The sequence below is a fragment of the Pelophylax lessonae genome (assembly GCF_965119305.1).
Source record: "Pelophylax lessonae genome assembly, chromosome: 1".
NCBI classification, from domain to species: Eukaryota; Metazoa; Chordata; class Amphibia; order Anura; family Ranidae; genus Pelophylax; species Pelophylax lessonae.
In genome coordinates this window covers 259,618,314-259,636,072 of record NC_138768.1, presented here as the reverse complement: position 1 = coordinate 259,636,072, position 17,759 = coordinate 259,618,314, and the positions used below count along the sequence as shown (strand labels likewise).

The window sequence follows — 17,759 nt, the reverse complement described above, 5'->3', positions numbered from 1 at the left end:
AAGCTTAATAAAGCAATGGGCCCTGATGGTATTCATCTCAGAGTTTTAAAATAACTTTGAGGTATAGTTGTTGGACCATTAACAGATTTTTTAATCAATCTCTTCTAACAGGAGAAGTTCCCCATGACTGGCGGACAGCAAATATTGTACCTATTCATAAGAAGGGCAGCAAGGTTGAAGCTGGCAATTACAGACCAGTGAGTTTAACATCAGTTGTAGTCAAGTTAATGGAATCACTCCTGAAAAGAAGGATCAGTTATCACTTAAAAATACACAAATTAATTTAATAAAAGTTAAATTTAAAAAAAAACACACAATTTGCTGGACCCAAAACAGAATGGCTTTTCTGTGGGCAGATAATGTCAGATTAATCTGATTAAATCTTGTTACTATATTGCCAATGTTTCAGACCAGGGTGGTGCTGTGGACATAGCATATCTTGATTTCAGCAAGGCATTTGATACAGTTCCACATAATGATCTAAAACAAAAGTTGTACAAACCCTTGGGTGGTTAAGCGGATGTGCAGTTGGCTAAAGGATAGATACCACATGGTGGTTGTAAATGGGGTTCACTCAGAACAGCAACCAGTCACCAGTGATGTACCAAAAGGCTTTGTACTGGGTCCTGTTCTATTTAACCTATATGTAAGTGATATAACTAAAGGTTTGTTTGGCAAGGTATGTATTTTTGCTGATGATAGAAAGGTGTGTAATAGGGTTGATATCCCTGGAGGGGGTCTGGTCTGTAACATGGAACATGATTTGGCATTGCTGGAATATTAGTCAAAACAGTGCAAAATGCAGTTCAATGTTTCTAAATGTAAAATAATTCACATAGGGAAAAAGAATCTCCCGAGAGAGTTCAACATCGGGGGATACAGTGTTAGCCAGCACTACAGAAGAAAAAGGTTTAAGGATATTTATTTTAGATGATTCCAAACTGAGCAAACAATGTGGCCATGCAGTGGGAAAGGCAAATAGAATTCTAGGATGCATCACTAGAGGGATCACCAGCAGGAGGAAGGAGGTTCTGATTCTTCTATATAGATCTTTAGTGAGACCTCATTTAGAATACTGTGTCCAGTTCTGGAGACCTCACTTACAGAAAGATATTGATAAAATAGAAAGAGTCCAGACACGGGTAAAAAAAATGGTGAAAAGTTTGTGGGTTATAACATATCGAGAGCGACTTCAGTAACCTAAAGTGGTTGTGACCCTATTAAAAAAAAATTGATCCTGTTCCTTTAAAGCATGAATAAGAGCGCAGTGCTTGTGCTGTGTAACTTGGCTCTTTCTATCAACTTAAATACCTGGCTGATCCTGCCTGGTGCTGCCCGCCCCTTTGTAAACTGACTACGATGGTCAGTTTACATGCCTCCGTCATCCACTATCTCTCCTCTCTCCCCCTCCCTGCCTGCTAGTGTCAGTTCCCACCCCTCCCCTCTTGCTGCTTAAATAACTTTGTGTACTTTATAGATTCCCCTCTGTTCAATGATGTTCTGTGCCCCAGAATATGTACTATATAAAAGTATATTTTGCTGTATACCTTATTTCAGAGCGCCGCTCGGCACTCGCGTGACCGCCGGCCAGGTTCCTCCTATCCTTCCCTTCTCCTGGCTGACTTCAGCAAGGGATTCTCAGCCCCTACTGCTGTACTTTTCTGATTGTGAGAGGAGAACAGTGGGCAATCATGTGGCACCGAGTGGCGCTCTGAAATAAGATATACAGCAACATATTTTTTTATATAGAACATATACTGGGGCTCATACCATCATTGAACAGGGGGGGATATATAAAGTACACAAAGTGGCTTTACAACCACTTTAATATATAAAGTCTGGAGAAAAGACAACTTTAAAAAAATCAAGGAGGTAAATACATCAAGGGGGTAAATTAGGTTCAGGAGGGCAGTTTTTTCAATATGAAACTAAAATCAAGAACACGGGGGCATGACCTTAAACTAACTGCTGGAAAGTTCAAAACTAATCTTAGAAAGTATTATTTTACTGAAAGGATAGGTAATGCTTGGAATCTAATCTAATAAACTACCAGCAGGGGTAGTGAGATAGCCAACAGTAAATGGCTTCAAACATGCTTGGGAAAAACGGAGATCTATACGCAGACAATAAAGGTATCGGAAAAAAAACCCCAGAAAACTAAACCCCCGCCCCCCAAAAAAAAAAGGACAGACTCAATGGACTAATCAGTCTTTTTCTGCCGTCGCTTTTCTATGTTTTTATGTGTAAAAGCATTCCCCCAAAGTTTGGAGATAGTCAAGCAGCTCCAACTTCGATAACCATTTCTCCACTCCTTTTATTTTTGACCGATCTACCCAAGGATAACTTGCCACAAATTTGTGGCAGTGTTGAATTGTATGTCTTCAAATCTGTACATTTTTACTAGCATTTTGTTCACTTGCATAGCACTTAAAGCACAGGTTCTAGTTGACACTTTTCCAATTTGTAGCAAATTTGCATGGCAAGTCTCTAGCAAGAGCAAAGTTGCAGTGGGGAGTCTACAGGATGAAAATTCAGCCACAGTGACCCCTGTGGTAAGATGACTATTGCACAACATAACTGAACCAGAACTTTCAGCAGACTTGCAGAATGTTTGCAAAGAAAGTTGATCTGGAGTCATGCAATGCGGACTTGCTGCAATTATGCAATAGACTTGTGAAGCCTGGCAAATCTAGCAATAGCTTAGCAAGTTAATTTCAATCTTGCAGCACAATTATTTGCTGTCTGGGTACCTGCATATCATTCACTCTTTAAAGGCACTCTAGTAACAAATGTAAGGCAGAAGAGACTTCTTGTTTTGCTGAGATTTATGTAGCATAAAGTATGTGGCTACATACATACTATATAGTACGGTGTGTGGCTGCAGTGGTGGTAAGAATGCTTGCTGTTTGTGCTTAGAAATTTTCACTTTTCTAGATTTTACATTGACTATTTTTTTTTTTTTTTTTTTTTTTTAGCAACACAAAGGAAGATGTAATTTACTATTATGGATCCAGAGGAGAAAAGCAACCTGTCAAATTAAATCCAGGTAAGTGACATTTTTTTGTTAAAGGGGTTGTTTTTTTGTTTTTTGTTTGTGTTTTTAATTACAATAATGAACAAGTTTATACTTAACTTCCCTGTGCAATATTGATCCACTTTTTGTGGGGTCACCTGCTGGCGCTCTAGGTTCTTTCTGTGCTCCGTGTGCCACCATAGAAATCCGCTTCCTATTGTGGCATACGTGCGGGTTACGATCCTGAGCCCTACTGTGTGTCCGTAGACACACAAAGCATGGCTTGACCTGCCCTCCCCAGCCAATGGCTTCTGCTGTAGCCCCTGTGTCCTGTGAGAAAGAGAGAGCCGCAGCAGGCAAGCACAGCACTGGATCGAGTGAGGACTCAAACAAGTATTTAGATGTGAAGGGGCGATACAGATACTGGAACATTTTTTTTTACCCTAATCCAGGGAATGCATGAAGGTAAAAAATGTTTACCCTTTAGAATCACATTGTATAAGGCAAAACCTGAGCCAGAATAGAGATTATATGTCAGTTTAGCTTTATTTTTAATCCTTTCGTACATGAAAACATTAAAAAAGGTGATTTTTATTATATTTTACATTACATTTACCCTTATGCAATACAAACCTGTTAAAAAAAATATGAAATGAAGTGGCATTTGGCGCTTTGAGTTCTTTATTAACATAAAGCTAAACTCCAAGTAATTATTTAAAGCCACCATTTTAAACAGTGATATATTTATTAAAAAATATTTCATTGTGTTTTAAATCAGTTAGTACAAATAATCTACATTTAAAGTAGTTGCCCACAATTCCTTGCACACTAAGACTGAGATGGGAGATGTATTAAAAATGCTGAAAAATCCAGCAGTCCTAAATAGGCCAAAAACATAATGTGTTAATTAAAGGGAAGCTGAGGGTTATAATTTGATATTTTTCAAAATGTAAAATTAGTCAGAAACCTGAAAGCCTTACCCCTACTATTTTGAAATAAACAGGCAGTAAAAATGTTCCTTTAATATGTTATATATTTTATGATTATCTTTACATTTGTAACTAGTAGGCTTATTGTCTTTGTAATGCCCTGAAATAGCAAGGATCGTTTAATAGCAGCAATGACATTGGAATGAGTAGGAAAATGTTACGCAGCATAATTGGTATGTGCTAGATATATTAGTCCCTCAGCTACTATTCTATGTACGGGATAAACAAGTAATATTTTTTCTCTTTCGTTCATTGACGGACACAGCTCCTGATATTCATAACCATTGGGTTATACTGCCCCCTACAGGAGTAGGACAGCTACACCCATAGGCAGTCTCAGGAGTCTATACTCCCTCTTTCTGCTATAGTCACCTAGTTTTTTTCTGCCTAGTCAAGAGTAAGGACCTAGTTCGTTGCTGGGATCTTTGGTACTGGCAACATTTTTTAGATAGAAATTTTTTTCCTCCTGGATTTTTTACCTGTGATATTTACAATCAACTGTCAGACTGGGCGACGGGCTGGATAATCTAGATCCAGTGGTCACCCCTGTCTGGCCAGCGAGCCGGTGCTGACCTCAGCTCCATGCTAGGTCAGCCACAACATAGCCCCGCTGAACGAGGGCTGGCCTACAAGTTAAACGCCTCACGAGGTCACATACGACCGGGTCTCGGCCCGAGTCGGTGTGTTCCTCCTGGCCGACAGCCCTCCCATTTCAAAGGTGAGGGGTTCTGTCTGGAGCGGTGCCCACCTTGTTCCTGGTATTGAGTAGCTGTCCCCCTCTCCCCCTGGAGAGTTTTGGGGTGGATGTGGGCCTCTCCTTGGGACGGTCGGACCCCCTCCTTCCCCACCTTCCTGCAGGCACCCTCCCCTTGCCAAGTCCCTCATTCTGCCCCCCCTTTCCATGCTGGGGCCATTCGGATGGTCTGGCCACTTTCTTGGAATGGGGCAGGGCACTAACTGGCGATGGGGGGTGCGAAACTGGTGATCAGATAATAGACTGTGCGAGGGGGGTTGTACCTGGTGGGGGCTCCTGCCAGGGCCCCCTGTCCTGCCAAGATCTGTCCTTGAGGCCTGGTCTCCCTCCTGGGTCCCTGTAAGTCTTTTGGTGCTGCCATTTTGTTGTAGCCTGTGTGTTTCTATACACGGCTGCCATGTTTGTGTAGTCCGACTGCCATTTTGTTGTGGTTTGCCATTGGAAATAGCGGCGAACATGAGAGTTGAGCCCTGTGGGCGGCGAGCCATCCAAAGGTGTTTCCTTTCCCTGCCTATTTTGACAGAATTGTCTCTAAAGAGTAGGGACAACACAAGCATCCCCGTGGGGTACCGAAGCACTTAACTAGGCATTACCCCTATAAGTAGTCCCTTCTTGGACTGTGCCACCAGTGGTGAACCCTTTCGAGATTAAAACAGGCAACCATGTTTCTGGTTGAAGAGTCCCCGGCCTTTAAGGATCCAGCTGACAAGAAGGCAGAGGCTGTGGCCAGCACTATCTACACTCTGGCTGGTTCAGCAATGAGGCCGGTATTCACCATTGCCTTAGTGTCGCAAACTCTGGCTGAATGGGCTAAGCACCTACACCGTGACCTGGAGGGGGAACGGCTCCCCCTGCCTTTGCCGAGCTGACCAAACAAGCAGGTCCAGGGGCTGCAGTTTATCTGTGATGCCTCTTTGGATGTGGCTCCCCTGATAGCTCGCTGCTCTGTTTTGGCAGTGGTCCTTCAGCGTGTCTTTTGGCTCAAGCGCTGGTCTGTGGATCAGACTTCAAAAAAGGCCTTGACTGATCTTCCTTTTCAAGGAGATCGCTTGTTTGGAGCTACCCTGGATGACATTATTAAAGGTCTTTCAGCGGGAAAGAGTACTTTTCTTCTGCAGGCTACTAAGGGCACGGAACTTCGTCCTAGATGTGGGCCTTCCTTCTCAGCCTTATAAGAAGTTTTTTTCATCCATCAGGGTCGACTGACAAGGGCTCAATGCCTTTCAGGGCCTCTTCTGGAGGATCCAAAGGAACCTGGTCTGGCAAGCAGGGATCAGGGTTCTCCAGACCTGTGGACAAGGCTCCTTCTGCATGAAGGTGCGCCCTCACCCATATTGGGGGTTGGGGGGACGTCTTTGCTGGTTTTCGGACCTGTGGACTTCCCGGGGGAAAGACAAGTGGGTCCACAAAGTCAGTCGGTCCGACTACAAGATTGAGTTTCGCTCTTGTCCCCCGGCAAGGTTTTTTTCCTTCCAACTTGCGCCTGTTCCCAGACTGCTTACAGGGCCTGTTTGGGGCGGTGCAAGACCTGTTCCTTTAAGGGGTGATTGTTCCAGGTCTGACGTTTTCAGGGTTTTTTACTCAAATCTGTTCACAGTTCCCAGGAAGGAAGGCAAAGTGCATCCATTCCTGGACCTCAAGGCGCTAAACTGCTTTGTGCTGGTGCAGGAGTATAGATTGGAGTCGATTCGAACGATGGTGGCATCCCTGCAACAGGGGTATTTCCTCACCTCTATCGATATCAAAGATGCCTACCTTCACATTCCAATGTGCCAATCACCAGCATTTTCTCCGCTTTGCTGTGGGAGAGGAGCATTATCAGTTTGTGGCATTACCCTTTGGCCTCTCATCTGCTCCTTGGGTCTTCCCAAAAGTCTTAGCCCCGGTGCTATCTTCGCAGTACTGGTCTACTTGGACAATCTCCTTCCATGAGCGGAGTCTCCCTCTGCTTTGGTGGAGAACCTGGAGATCACAAAAACTGGGAGTTTGGCTGGATTATGAATTTTCAGAAGTCTGCTCTGTTTCTGTCCACAAAGCTGGACTATCTTGACCTGACTCTAGACTCAGCCTTAGCCAGAGTGCTCCTTCCTCTGGACAAACTCCAGAAATTGCAGGCTGCAATTCGCTTCCTGCTGTCCATCAAACGGTCATCACTCGGGACTTGCAAGCAGGTGCTGGGCCTGGTGGTGTCTACCTTCGAGGCGGTTAGTTCCATACGAGGTCCCTGTAAAGGGAAATTCTGACCGAATGGGACAGGACTCCGCAGTCTCTGGACGATCAGATCCTGCTGAGTCAGGGCACGAAGGAGTCCCTGATATGGTGGCTTCGTTCTCTGTGCTTCGGCTGGGAAAATATTTCCTCCCCTTGTATTGGACAGTGGTCACCGTGGATGCCAGCCTTTCCGGCTGGGCAGGCGTCCTCTGCAAGCATTCCACTCAGGGGAAGAATCCAGACTCCCAATCAATGTCTTGGAATTCCGAGCAATCAGACTGTGTCTGGATCATTGGACGGATCGTCTTCAGGGTTGTCCAGTGCGCATTTGATCAGGTAATGCCACAGCCGTGCCTTATGTCAATCACCAAAGGGGCACAAGAAGTGTCCTGGCAACTCTGAAGGTAGTCGGCATTCTATGGTGGGCAGAACTGTTTGTTCCAGCCCTCTCCGCCGTACACACGGGTGAAAAATTGGCAGGCATATTATCTCAGTCGACAGGCAGTGGACCATGGGGAATGGTCCCTTCATCCAGAGGTATTTCAGTAGCTGTGTCTCTGGTGGGGCACCCCCGTGGTGGATCTGTTGGTATCTCGGCTCAACAGAAAGGTGCAGAGGTTTGTGGCTCGGTCAAGGGGTCCTCTGGCAGGCGCCACAGACGCGCTAGTGGCCCTGTGGGGTCAGTATCATCTGATTTACGCCTTACCTCCTCTCAAGTTTCTGCCCAGACTTCTACAAGAATCGAGGCAGAAGGGATTCCAGTCATCTTAGCGGCTCCGGACTGGCCTCGCTGGGCTTAGTACTCCGATCTGGTGCGGCTGGTCACCGACGTTCCTTGCCAGCTTCCTCTCCAGGAGGATCTGCTGTCCAGATGCTGAAGGATAGGGGTTTGTCTGAGTTGGTGATTCCTACACTGTTGAAAGCTAGGAAATCTACCTCTACGAAGATCTATCATTGTGCGTGGAAGACATACATTGCGTGATGTGAGTCTTTTTGGGATTCTTCCTCGCTGCTTCTCGATTGCTCGGATCTTGACCTTCCATCAAACGAGGGGTTGAACAGAAATTGGCCTTGAGTACCTTTAATAGTCAGGTGTCGGCTTTGGCAGTCTTCTTCCAACAACCTTTGGCCACACACTTCCTGGTGTGTACCTTTCTTCAGGGTGTCTTAAAATTTGGTTCCTCCAGTGCGGGCTCCGTTGCCGCCTTGGGATCTTAATTTGGTGCTTTCAGCCCTACAGAAGCCTATTCAGGAGAGTCCCCTGCTTACGTTGTCCCAGAAGGTGGCCATTTAGTGGCTGTCACCTCTGCACGCAGGGTGTCAGAACTGGCGGCGTTATCCTGCCGTTCACCTTACCTGGTGATTCATAGGGATAAAGTGGTTTTTTGCCCCTGCCCGTCGTTGCTTCCAAAGGTTGTCTCTGATTTTCATTTGCATGAAGACCTTGTGTTGCCTTCCCTGTGTCCCAGGCCTAAACATCCTTGCATGCCTTGGATGTGGTCCGGGCAATTAGGGTATACCTGGCAGCTACAGAGTGTCTCTCGGGAAGTCAGACACTTTCTTTGTGCTCACAGATGGGCCTTGTAAAGGGTTGTCCGCTTCCTGTGACCATTTCCAGATGGATCAGACAGACACTGATCCAGGCCTATTCCATCAAGGATCAAGTTCCTCCTTTCCCTGTTAAGGTGCACTCTACTTAGTGCCTCCTGGGCTTTCCATCATTAGGCGTCAGTGACGCAGGTTTGCAAGGTGGCCACCTGGTCGTGGGTGCACACTTTTACAAAGTTTTATAAAGTGGATGTGATGGCATCTGCGGATGCTTCTTTTGTCAGGCTGCTTTTTAAGAGGATCTGATCCTCTTTGAGGGTGTATTGTTTTTTCAGTTGGGCTCCAGTTTGGTTGAGCTCCTGTGGCCTGGTTGGCTAATGTTTAGCCTTGGGAATTTTTTTGTTGTTCCCACCCCTCATGTTTAACACTGCTTTGGGACATCCTAATGATTATGGATGTCAGGAGCTGTGTCCGTCAATGAACGAGAAAAAAAATTGGATTTTTGACCTACCGTAAAATCGATTTCTCTGATGTTCATGGACGGACATAGCACCCACCGCTCTCTGGAGTTATAATTCTCCTGACACTGCTTGTAACAAAAATGAGTGGTTATAGCTGAGAGAGGGAGTATACCCCCTGGGACTGCCCATGGGTGTAGCCAGAATTATTTTCTGCCTAGTGTCATACTCCTGTAGGGGGCAGTATAACCCAATGGTTATGAATATCAGGAGTTGTGTCGGTCAATGAACATCAAAGAAATGGATTTTACGGTAAGTCAAAAATCCCGTTTTTCCTTTAGCATTTAGCTCTTACTAAATCCTATTCCAGTTCCAAGCAAGAAGAATCAATCCTAGCAAAAAAAGAACAAAAAACAGCAAGAGTGTAACATCTATTTCAATGTCACTGTTTTATTTATATAAATATTTCCTTAAAAAAAAAAAAAAGTAGATATTAGAGGAAATACTAAGGGGTCCATGTATAGAAAATGCGGATGTTTAACCACTTGCCTACTGCTCACAGTATATTTACTGCGGCAGTCAGCCCCTCACAGGCAGAGCGACGTAGGTCTACGTCGCTAGCCTGTGAGGGTCTCAGGAGCGAGCGCGCGCCGCCGGAGGCGCGCTCCCGCGCGGTCATGGACCCCCCCCGCGCGTATGACCGGCAGACCCGATCGTCTGTGGAGAGGGAGAAAGGCAGGCGGCTAATGTAAACAAGCCGCCTGTCATTCTCCCCGGTGTATGAATGATGATCATACGGTTCTACTATGTAGAACCGTTGATCACTGTTCATACATCTCAAGCCACAGCCAATCACAGTTCTAATCACGCCCCTAGGGACACACACAGCCCCTCCCTCTCAAAAGTTAACCCCTTCACTGCCAGTGTAATTTTACAGTAACAGTGCATATTTATAGCACTGATTACTGTAGAAATGTCACTGGTAACCCAAAAAGTGTCAAAAATGTCAGTCAAGGGTCCGATCTGTCCGCCGCAATGTCGCAGTACCGCAAAAAAAATCGCAGATCGCCGCCATTACGCGTTAAAAAAAAAGACAATCTTTCCCTTTGTTAGTAAACGCGATAACTTTTGCGCAAACTAATCAAAATACGCTTTTTGCGATTTTTTTTTTTTTTTTACAAAACATATGTAGCATAAAACAAATTGGCCGAAAATGTTAAAAAATGTTGATTTTTACATTTTTTTGGGGGGGAATTTCATATAAAAAATGTGAAAAATATTGTTATTTTTGCAAAATTGACGCTCTTTTTTTGTTTATAGCGCATGATCAAAAAATCGCACAGGTGATCAAATAACACCAAAAGAAAGCTCTGTTTGTGGGAAAAAAAGGATGCCAAATTAGTTTAGGTACAGCGTCGCACGACCGCGCAATTGTCCGTTAAAGTCACGCAGTGCCAAATCGCAAAATAGGCCCTGGTCAGGAAGGGGGTAAAATCTTCCGGGGCTTAAGTGGTTAAAGTGGTTGTAAAGGTGCAAGGTTTTTTGCCCTAATGCGTTCTTTGCAAAAAGGTACACTGTGCACATCTGGGCCAGCTCTTCTCCCGACTCTCACAGGCTTGGCTGAGAGCAGCGTGAGCCTTTGGTTTCAAGTGCGATCAGTCAAAACTTGTCCGCAAGAGCGGGGGACAGGGCCGAGCCGGACTGTGTGTCCGAATAGCCCCTTCCTCTATGGCACTCGGCAGGGCGGAGGAGCCAGGAGCACCAGCCAGGGACCCCAGAAGAGGAGGAATGAGGCTGCTGTACTGTACGTAAAACCATTGCACAGAACAGGTAAGTATGTTATGTCTGTCTGCCCTTTTATTTTTTTTACGTTTTTTTTATTTTGTTGTTTTTAAAGAAAGTTTTACGATCACTTTAACATTTATGAGGTATTGACTAAGGCTACATTCACACCTGAGCGTAGCGTTTTCGCGCGTTTTTAACCGCGATTTTTACCGTGATTTACAGGCGTTTTTACAGGCGTTTTTTGTGCAGGTGTTTTTAGATTGAATAGAGACCAATGGAAAACGCCTGTAATCTGCCCAAAAAGAAGCTCATGTACTTTTTTGAGCGTTGGGCGTTTTGCTTACAGCGTCAAAACGCTCAGATGTGAACAGGGGCCATTGAAATGAATAGCATTTGTCTTGTTGGGCGTTTTGAGAGCTGATCCTAGAGCAGAAAAACTCCCCAAAAACGCCCAAAAACGCCTACATGTGAACGGAGCCTTAAGTATTAAAAAGAAGACTTTGGGACTTTAAGGTCTAGAAACATTTGCACATTATTTTTAGTGAACAGGACCCCTTATTGTAGTGACACCCTCTACATTACAACTACCAACAATCCAATGACACTTTGCACTCCATGCAGAGAGATGCTTCTTTAGAAGAAGGGTGTTAAACAAACAAGTAGGTAGATCATTCCCAGGATGAAGATCACAGCATTAGAGATAGGGGTACGAGAAGAAAGGCACAACAAAAACCAAAGGCCAGTCCCCAAATTCAGGGCGGCAGATTGCAAAGTTTACTTGTTTTTAGGAGTACTCCTGCTCAAAAGGAGGAACAATATACTCAAAACTCTTGCTAAATCCAAAACACCTAATGCAGGCAAGAGGGTTAGTGCCAGGGTGGCATATATCCCAACCTTTTCTGTGTTTAAATGGCCCTGGTTCAAGAAGGTCTCATCAGCCTCCAAACAAACAATGTGGATGTGCAGCAAAAGAGGTCTCTGATTGAAGTGGGAATTTTTGTTTACAATGATTTCATTAATATGCACTTGGTGGTACTACATATGGAGGTTATACACAATGTATAGCATTTCCAGCACCCATATTGATTTTGTATATAAATGCTATCAGTATTTGTATAATTTTGTGATTTATATTTTGGGGCAGGAAGAATTGTATAGTTTTGATAAAACCTGGGCATTTTCAGCACTTCAATTAGGTTGTATATACATAGTTGGGGGTGTGTGGGAACACAGAACATTGCAAGCAGCAGTAAAAGTGGTTATCTGGTCACAGTATATAGGAGATTGCTTTAAGGGTTCTTCATCCTCTATCTATAGCCAAGAAACAATTAACCAGCAGGGAACATTATATGTGGGAGACCTCTTATTTCATTATTTTTTATTGAGGGAGGAAAAAAAAAATGATTGATACAAAACAGGGCCTCTTGGGCATACCCAGGCTCAAAACATTTTCCCATTTTTCATTTCAATTCTCTTCCTCTTTAACACATAATTTTCCTATTACAACCTTTATAAAACAAACAACACCAAAAAAAGAAAAAAAGTATTCCCCAGCATATTATCGCTTCATAGCAACATTTCATTATTAGCGAATATTTACTTCCTATTTCCTTATTTTCACTATTCCTTCATACCCCTGTATATTACATCAATTTAGGTAAAAGAGACCTCAGCACCGTGTACAAGTATGGAGATTCCTGCAGTGGGAAGCAAAACCCTTCGCTGTGACATTAATACTACTGCTAAATGTGAAATCTTTCTTGTTCCTCTGTTAGTGTAAAAAAAAAAAACAAACAGCATGAGATCCTCCCCTAAAGTTCATACCTAACCCTTTAAATTGTGTATGGATTTTAAGGGGGACCCTATAAAAAAAAAAGCAAACAAAATGCATGGGGAGTCCCTCCAAAATTCCATGTCAAACCCTTTGAGTCGGTATGCATTTTTGGATTTTAGGGGGCACCTCAATGCAAAAAAATTGTGGTGCACACCTTAAAATCCATACTAGACTCATGCCGGGTGGCCTCTTCCCAACAACCCTGGCCTGGTGGTTGTTGCAGTCAACAGGTGAGGGGCTTACCAAAATCTGAAAGCCCCCTTTAGTAAGGTGGCTCCCAAATATACCATGATGAAAATTCCACTGTGGATCGCTTTTTTGAGCATTGTTTCTTTTAATACGTAAAAACATTCCTACCTTTTTGTTTTTCTGAAGAAATTACTGTTTTTCCTTTGTGCCCCTGTGCTTAGTGAGTCTAATAGGAGGGGTTTCATAATTATCAATCAGCTGCTGCAGAATCAGGGATTGCAGGTTCTGCATCCCTTTAGGCGCTATTTCCTATTGGGAGTATCTTACCAAAAAAAAAAAACGTTTTGTTGCAGGGTGTCCAAAAAATCTGAGTTGTATCTTAGCACGGACTTCTGGGAAAATCAGTGAGCCAATCACACAAGCAGGAAATGCTGTTTCTGTCTGGGGGGTATTCTGTACACATTCTGTGTAGTAAACACCTCTAGGTAGCAATATTGCATTGCATTTTCAGAATTTTACAGAGCTGCAGATTGAAAAGGAAAGGTTATTTTTAATAACATTCAATTACAATATGACTTGTGCCACAATTTTGTATGCTATATTATTTTTTTTTTTTTTTTGCTTTTTTTCCCCATGAAAGTTTGGTTACCTTTTTAAGTTTGTAGGCATTCCACCATTTACAAAACATGTAAGCTCAGAAAGTATATTTCCTAGTATAGTATATAGTAAAAAAGTAATTACCATATTTTTCCTGGTTCCAGGCACATACCATTTTCTTTTATTGGACAAATTGTTTGGCCATGTGGTCTGTATCTAAGCTCTACCCAGAGTTATGAAATGACCTTTGTTTGAACAAGCACAGGAAAAACTGAACCCAGTTACAAGGCTGCATTAACCTGCATGCTAATAAGAAATTACCAGGCGTTATTGAAACGTCTTAAGGTTTCTGAGTGGAGGTATAATTTACCTGTAGTGTTTTAATCATCTGCAGTGACTACATGATTGAGCCACAGCTGATGACTGTGCCTCCATGTCAGTGGAACAAAGAAAAGGATGCTTCCTTTTAAAATAGCTGTATCTGTTTACAGAATTGTGCAGTTGATCTGCTGACCTCTTTTACTTTCTGGCGTTCTCTAATTGGCACCCTCATTAGACTGTAATGATCTCTCGGTTATCCTCATTAAACCCTTATATAATAGCGTATGCTGTTTGCGGCTAGAGGTAGGTCATTAGTGAGCTCCTATACCAACAACAGTAAAGTGTATCTAGGAGCTATAAGTCAGAAAGATGCATTGGTGTTTCCTCTTCTTTTTTTTTTCAGCATTAAATAGTAGATTGGGCAAGCAAATTGCGTTGCACAATCCCTGTGGGGATAGTTACTGTTATTGGACTTGATAGTGTGGTGACTGTATTGTACAGAGTTGCAGATTAAAGCAGTAAAAGAAATGTGCTGCTTATGTGCACAAACCGAAGATCTAATCTGGAGTTAAGGTGAACCTGTCAGCCTTTTTTAAACTTTTAAAAGTGAAAGTCTTGTCTAAAAGTAGACACCAGAAGATGCCAGCCAATATCTTTGTCAAAAAACCTCCTATGTATACCTCTCAGAAACTAGAGTCTTTGGGGCCTGACTTCAGAACTAAACTCTGCAAAATTATCTTATTCTTTGAAATGAGGGTGCCACTTATGATCACTAAGGCAAGCCCAGTGGATGAGGGGGTGGCAGCTGGTGGCGTTTTCCTGAATTCAAGCCTTTAAATTGGTACTAAAGGTTCATTTTGTTTTAATCCATCCATGTTGAGCAGTATGGTAAACAATTACTAAACATCCCCCACCATTTAACATGCATGGTATGTGTGCACAAACACCTAGTGTCTTTTCATCACCCCTGTGTCCCTAAGCACAGCTTATCCAGCTTTCTTTTAGATGAGAACATATACTCTCCAATGACAAAGGGAGCAGAACAGATGCCTGCAGCCAATCAGCTTAGTGGTTGGCAGGGAGTTTCTTGCATGGGCTGTGTGCTTGAATGGATGCACATCCATTAAGCACTCAACACAAGAGTGTCTCCATAGAACTATACAAGGGAAAGGAGACACCCTTTCAGATAAGCCTCCACCTTAGCAGATGAAATGTGTTTTAAAAATGGATCCTTTATTATTACTTTAAGTAACAAAGTGAAACTAGTTTCAGAGATGCGTACAGAGATGGCTTTCTGGTTACTAAGGTTATTAGCAAAAATCACTTTTAGATAAAGGTGTGCTTTGCACTTACAGGGCCAAGAAAGTAGACCTCATGACCACCCATCTCTATTGCCACAGAATGGCCTTTTTAAGCTCCAAGATGTCACTTAGACTCTCCCCCCACCCCTAGTCAGTGGCACAATGTAATAAGGGGAAAGAGAATCACATGCTCCCCACATCACTAAAGGGTACCCATAGTGCTGTAGGGGCTGTTTGGTGAAACCATATTACCTAATGGGGAACCAGGCTTTTTGCACACTAGGAAGTGTACAATATCTGCAGTGGCTGTAGCTCTGAATGGGCAAAGATTGAAATTGGCCTCCCACTGGACTGATAAGTATTATTAATCCTCTCTTACAGGCTACATCTTGTTGCATGCTTTTCCTTTAGGGACAGGGTAATTTACAGCCAGGGCCCGTAAAGTTTTTTTTATTAATGCGGCCACCCACTTGGTGCAAGATTTTCAAACTTGCACAAGATGACAGTTTATGTCTTCAAAAGTTAACACAGGTGTGTTGGCATTGCTGTTCAGTAGTATGCTATGTTTCTGTATTTATTAAAAGTAGTAGTGGTTTCTCTGAAACATTTCGGATAGTGGTTGTTGGAGTTATTTCATTCCTGCATACATTCATTATTAATCCCAAAAGTGATGGTTGCATGGACGGTGAAGGCAGTTTATAAGACTTAGGAGGTAAATTTTTTGAAATCTTGCATGTTGTAGTAATGCTCAAAAACTCTGGGGGTTTTTTTGGCTTGCGTTGTGCATGTTCACCAAAATGTGCACATACTTGGTAGTGTACAGCAGTAATTGAATAACATTACTAATAATATAAAAATACTAATAATTACTAATGAACTAATAGTCACTAATAAAAATCACTACTAATAAGTAAGTGTTAATGTGTGTGCACCACAAAAAGCCATCAGGCAGTCCTTGCTTGCAGAATCCAGCCTAGCACCAGTTTTAAGTTGCATGTTTATGGCCTGCCTAATAATGTTCAATTAGCAGGGGAGCTGTTCAAAAGGCATGCAATTCAGGCACAAAATGTTACCGGACACCAGCAGACGAGGAAAAGAAGACTCAAATTTAATATAGATTTTCTTGTAATTGCTTCACATTCCATCACGGGTGTCCCCAGATGCTGAGGTTTAACTAGCTGCCTTCTGAAATGTATCCCTTTAATCATTTTGGGATTCCTTCACATCATTACTTGACATAATGGTTAAATGAGATGCTACCAGAAGAGTCAAGTGTATCTCATTACATGTACAAAAATGTCACAAAAATGTAAGCACAGGACACAGCACAGAACAAAAGTATTTGTGATATATTGAAGTGCAAGGAAGGAGTCCAGAATAGATCTGCCACACAGCAAAACACCTGTGTAATTTCTTCTGAAAGCATCCACTGGCCAACACATGTACACATATGCTATTTTCTGTGGTAGTAATGCTGTACCTTTTGATTAAGTCACTACACTAGAACTAGTATATACAGTTGTGTTCAAAATTATTCAACCATTTCAGTCATCATTCAGTCATCTTGCTTACAATTAAATCAAAGAGGCACGTGTAGGTCAAACAAATATAACATAACATTTATAATGAAATAACCACAAATGTCTTTTCTGTGCTCACATCATTATCAGTTTTATTCAACCCCCAATTGACATTCAATCTTAGTACTTAGTACAACATCCTTTTACAGTTATAACAGCTTTTAAATGTGAAGCATAGCTTGACACAAGTGTCTTGCAGCGATCTACGGGTATCTTCGCCCATTTGTCATGGGCAAAAGCCTTCAGTTCAGTCATTCTTAGGCTTGTGCACTGCAACTGCTTTCTTTAAGTCCCACCAGAGGTTCTCAATCTAAATTAAGTCTGGTGACTGTGATGGCCACTCCAAAATATTCCAGCCTTTAATCTGCAACCATGCTCTAGTGGACTTGGAGGTATGCTTGGGATCATTGTCCTGTTGAAAGGTTCAACGTCTCCCAAGCCTCAGGTTTGTGACGGACTGCATCACATTGTCATCCAATATCTCCTGGTACTGAAGAGAATTCATGGTACCTTGCACACGCTGAAGCTTCCCTGTACCTGCAGAAGCAAAACAGCCCCAAAGTATGATTGACTCCCCGCCATGCTTCACAGTAGGCAAGGTGTTCTTTTCTTCATAGGCCTTGTTCTTCCTCCTCCAAACATAGCATTGATCCATGGGCCCAAACAGTTCTAATTTTGTTTCATCAGTCCACAGAACACTATCCCAAAACTTCTGTGGTTTGTCCACATGACTTTTGGCATACTGCAGTCGACTCTTCTTATTCTTTGGAGACAGCAAGGGGCTGGGCCTGGGAGTTCTGGCATGGAGGCCTTTATTACGCAGTGTGCGCCGTATTGTCTGAGCAGAAACTTCAGTACCCACATCTGACAAATCTTTTCTCAGTTCCTCAGCAGTCACGCGGGGACTTTTTTCCACTCTACGCTTCAGGTAGCGCACAGCAGTCGAAGTCAGCATCTTCTTTCTACCACGACCAGGTAGCATTTCAACAGTGCCCTTTGCCTTGAATTTGCGAATGATTCTTCCTATGGTGTCTCTTGGTATGTTTAACATCTTTGCAATCTTCTTATAGCCATTGCCCTTCCTGTGAAGAGTAATCACCTCTTCTCTTGTCTTCCTGGACCATTCTCTTGACTTCACCATGTTTGTAACCACACCAGTAAATGTCTAGAAGGAGCTGA

The 17,759-nt window shown here is 43.0% G+C and overlaps 1 protein-coding gene across 5 annotated transcripts in view; it reads left to right on the top strand.

Moving 5' to 3' along the window:
• Positions 1–17,759, top strand: part of TANGO2 (transport and golgi organization 2 homolog) — a 281,037-nt gene that overhangs the window by 230,324 nt on the left and 32,954 nt on the right. For all 5 annotated transcript variants that reach the window (XM_082259111.1, XM_082259112.1, XM_082259110.1 and 2 more), the window contains exon 6: positions 2,976–3,046. In XM_082259111.1, coding sequence (XP_082115237.1) covers positions 2,976–3,046 — 71 coding nt within the window. The remainder of the gene's footprint in view (positions 1–2,975; positions 3,047–17,759) is intronic.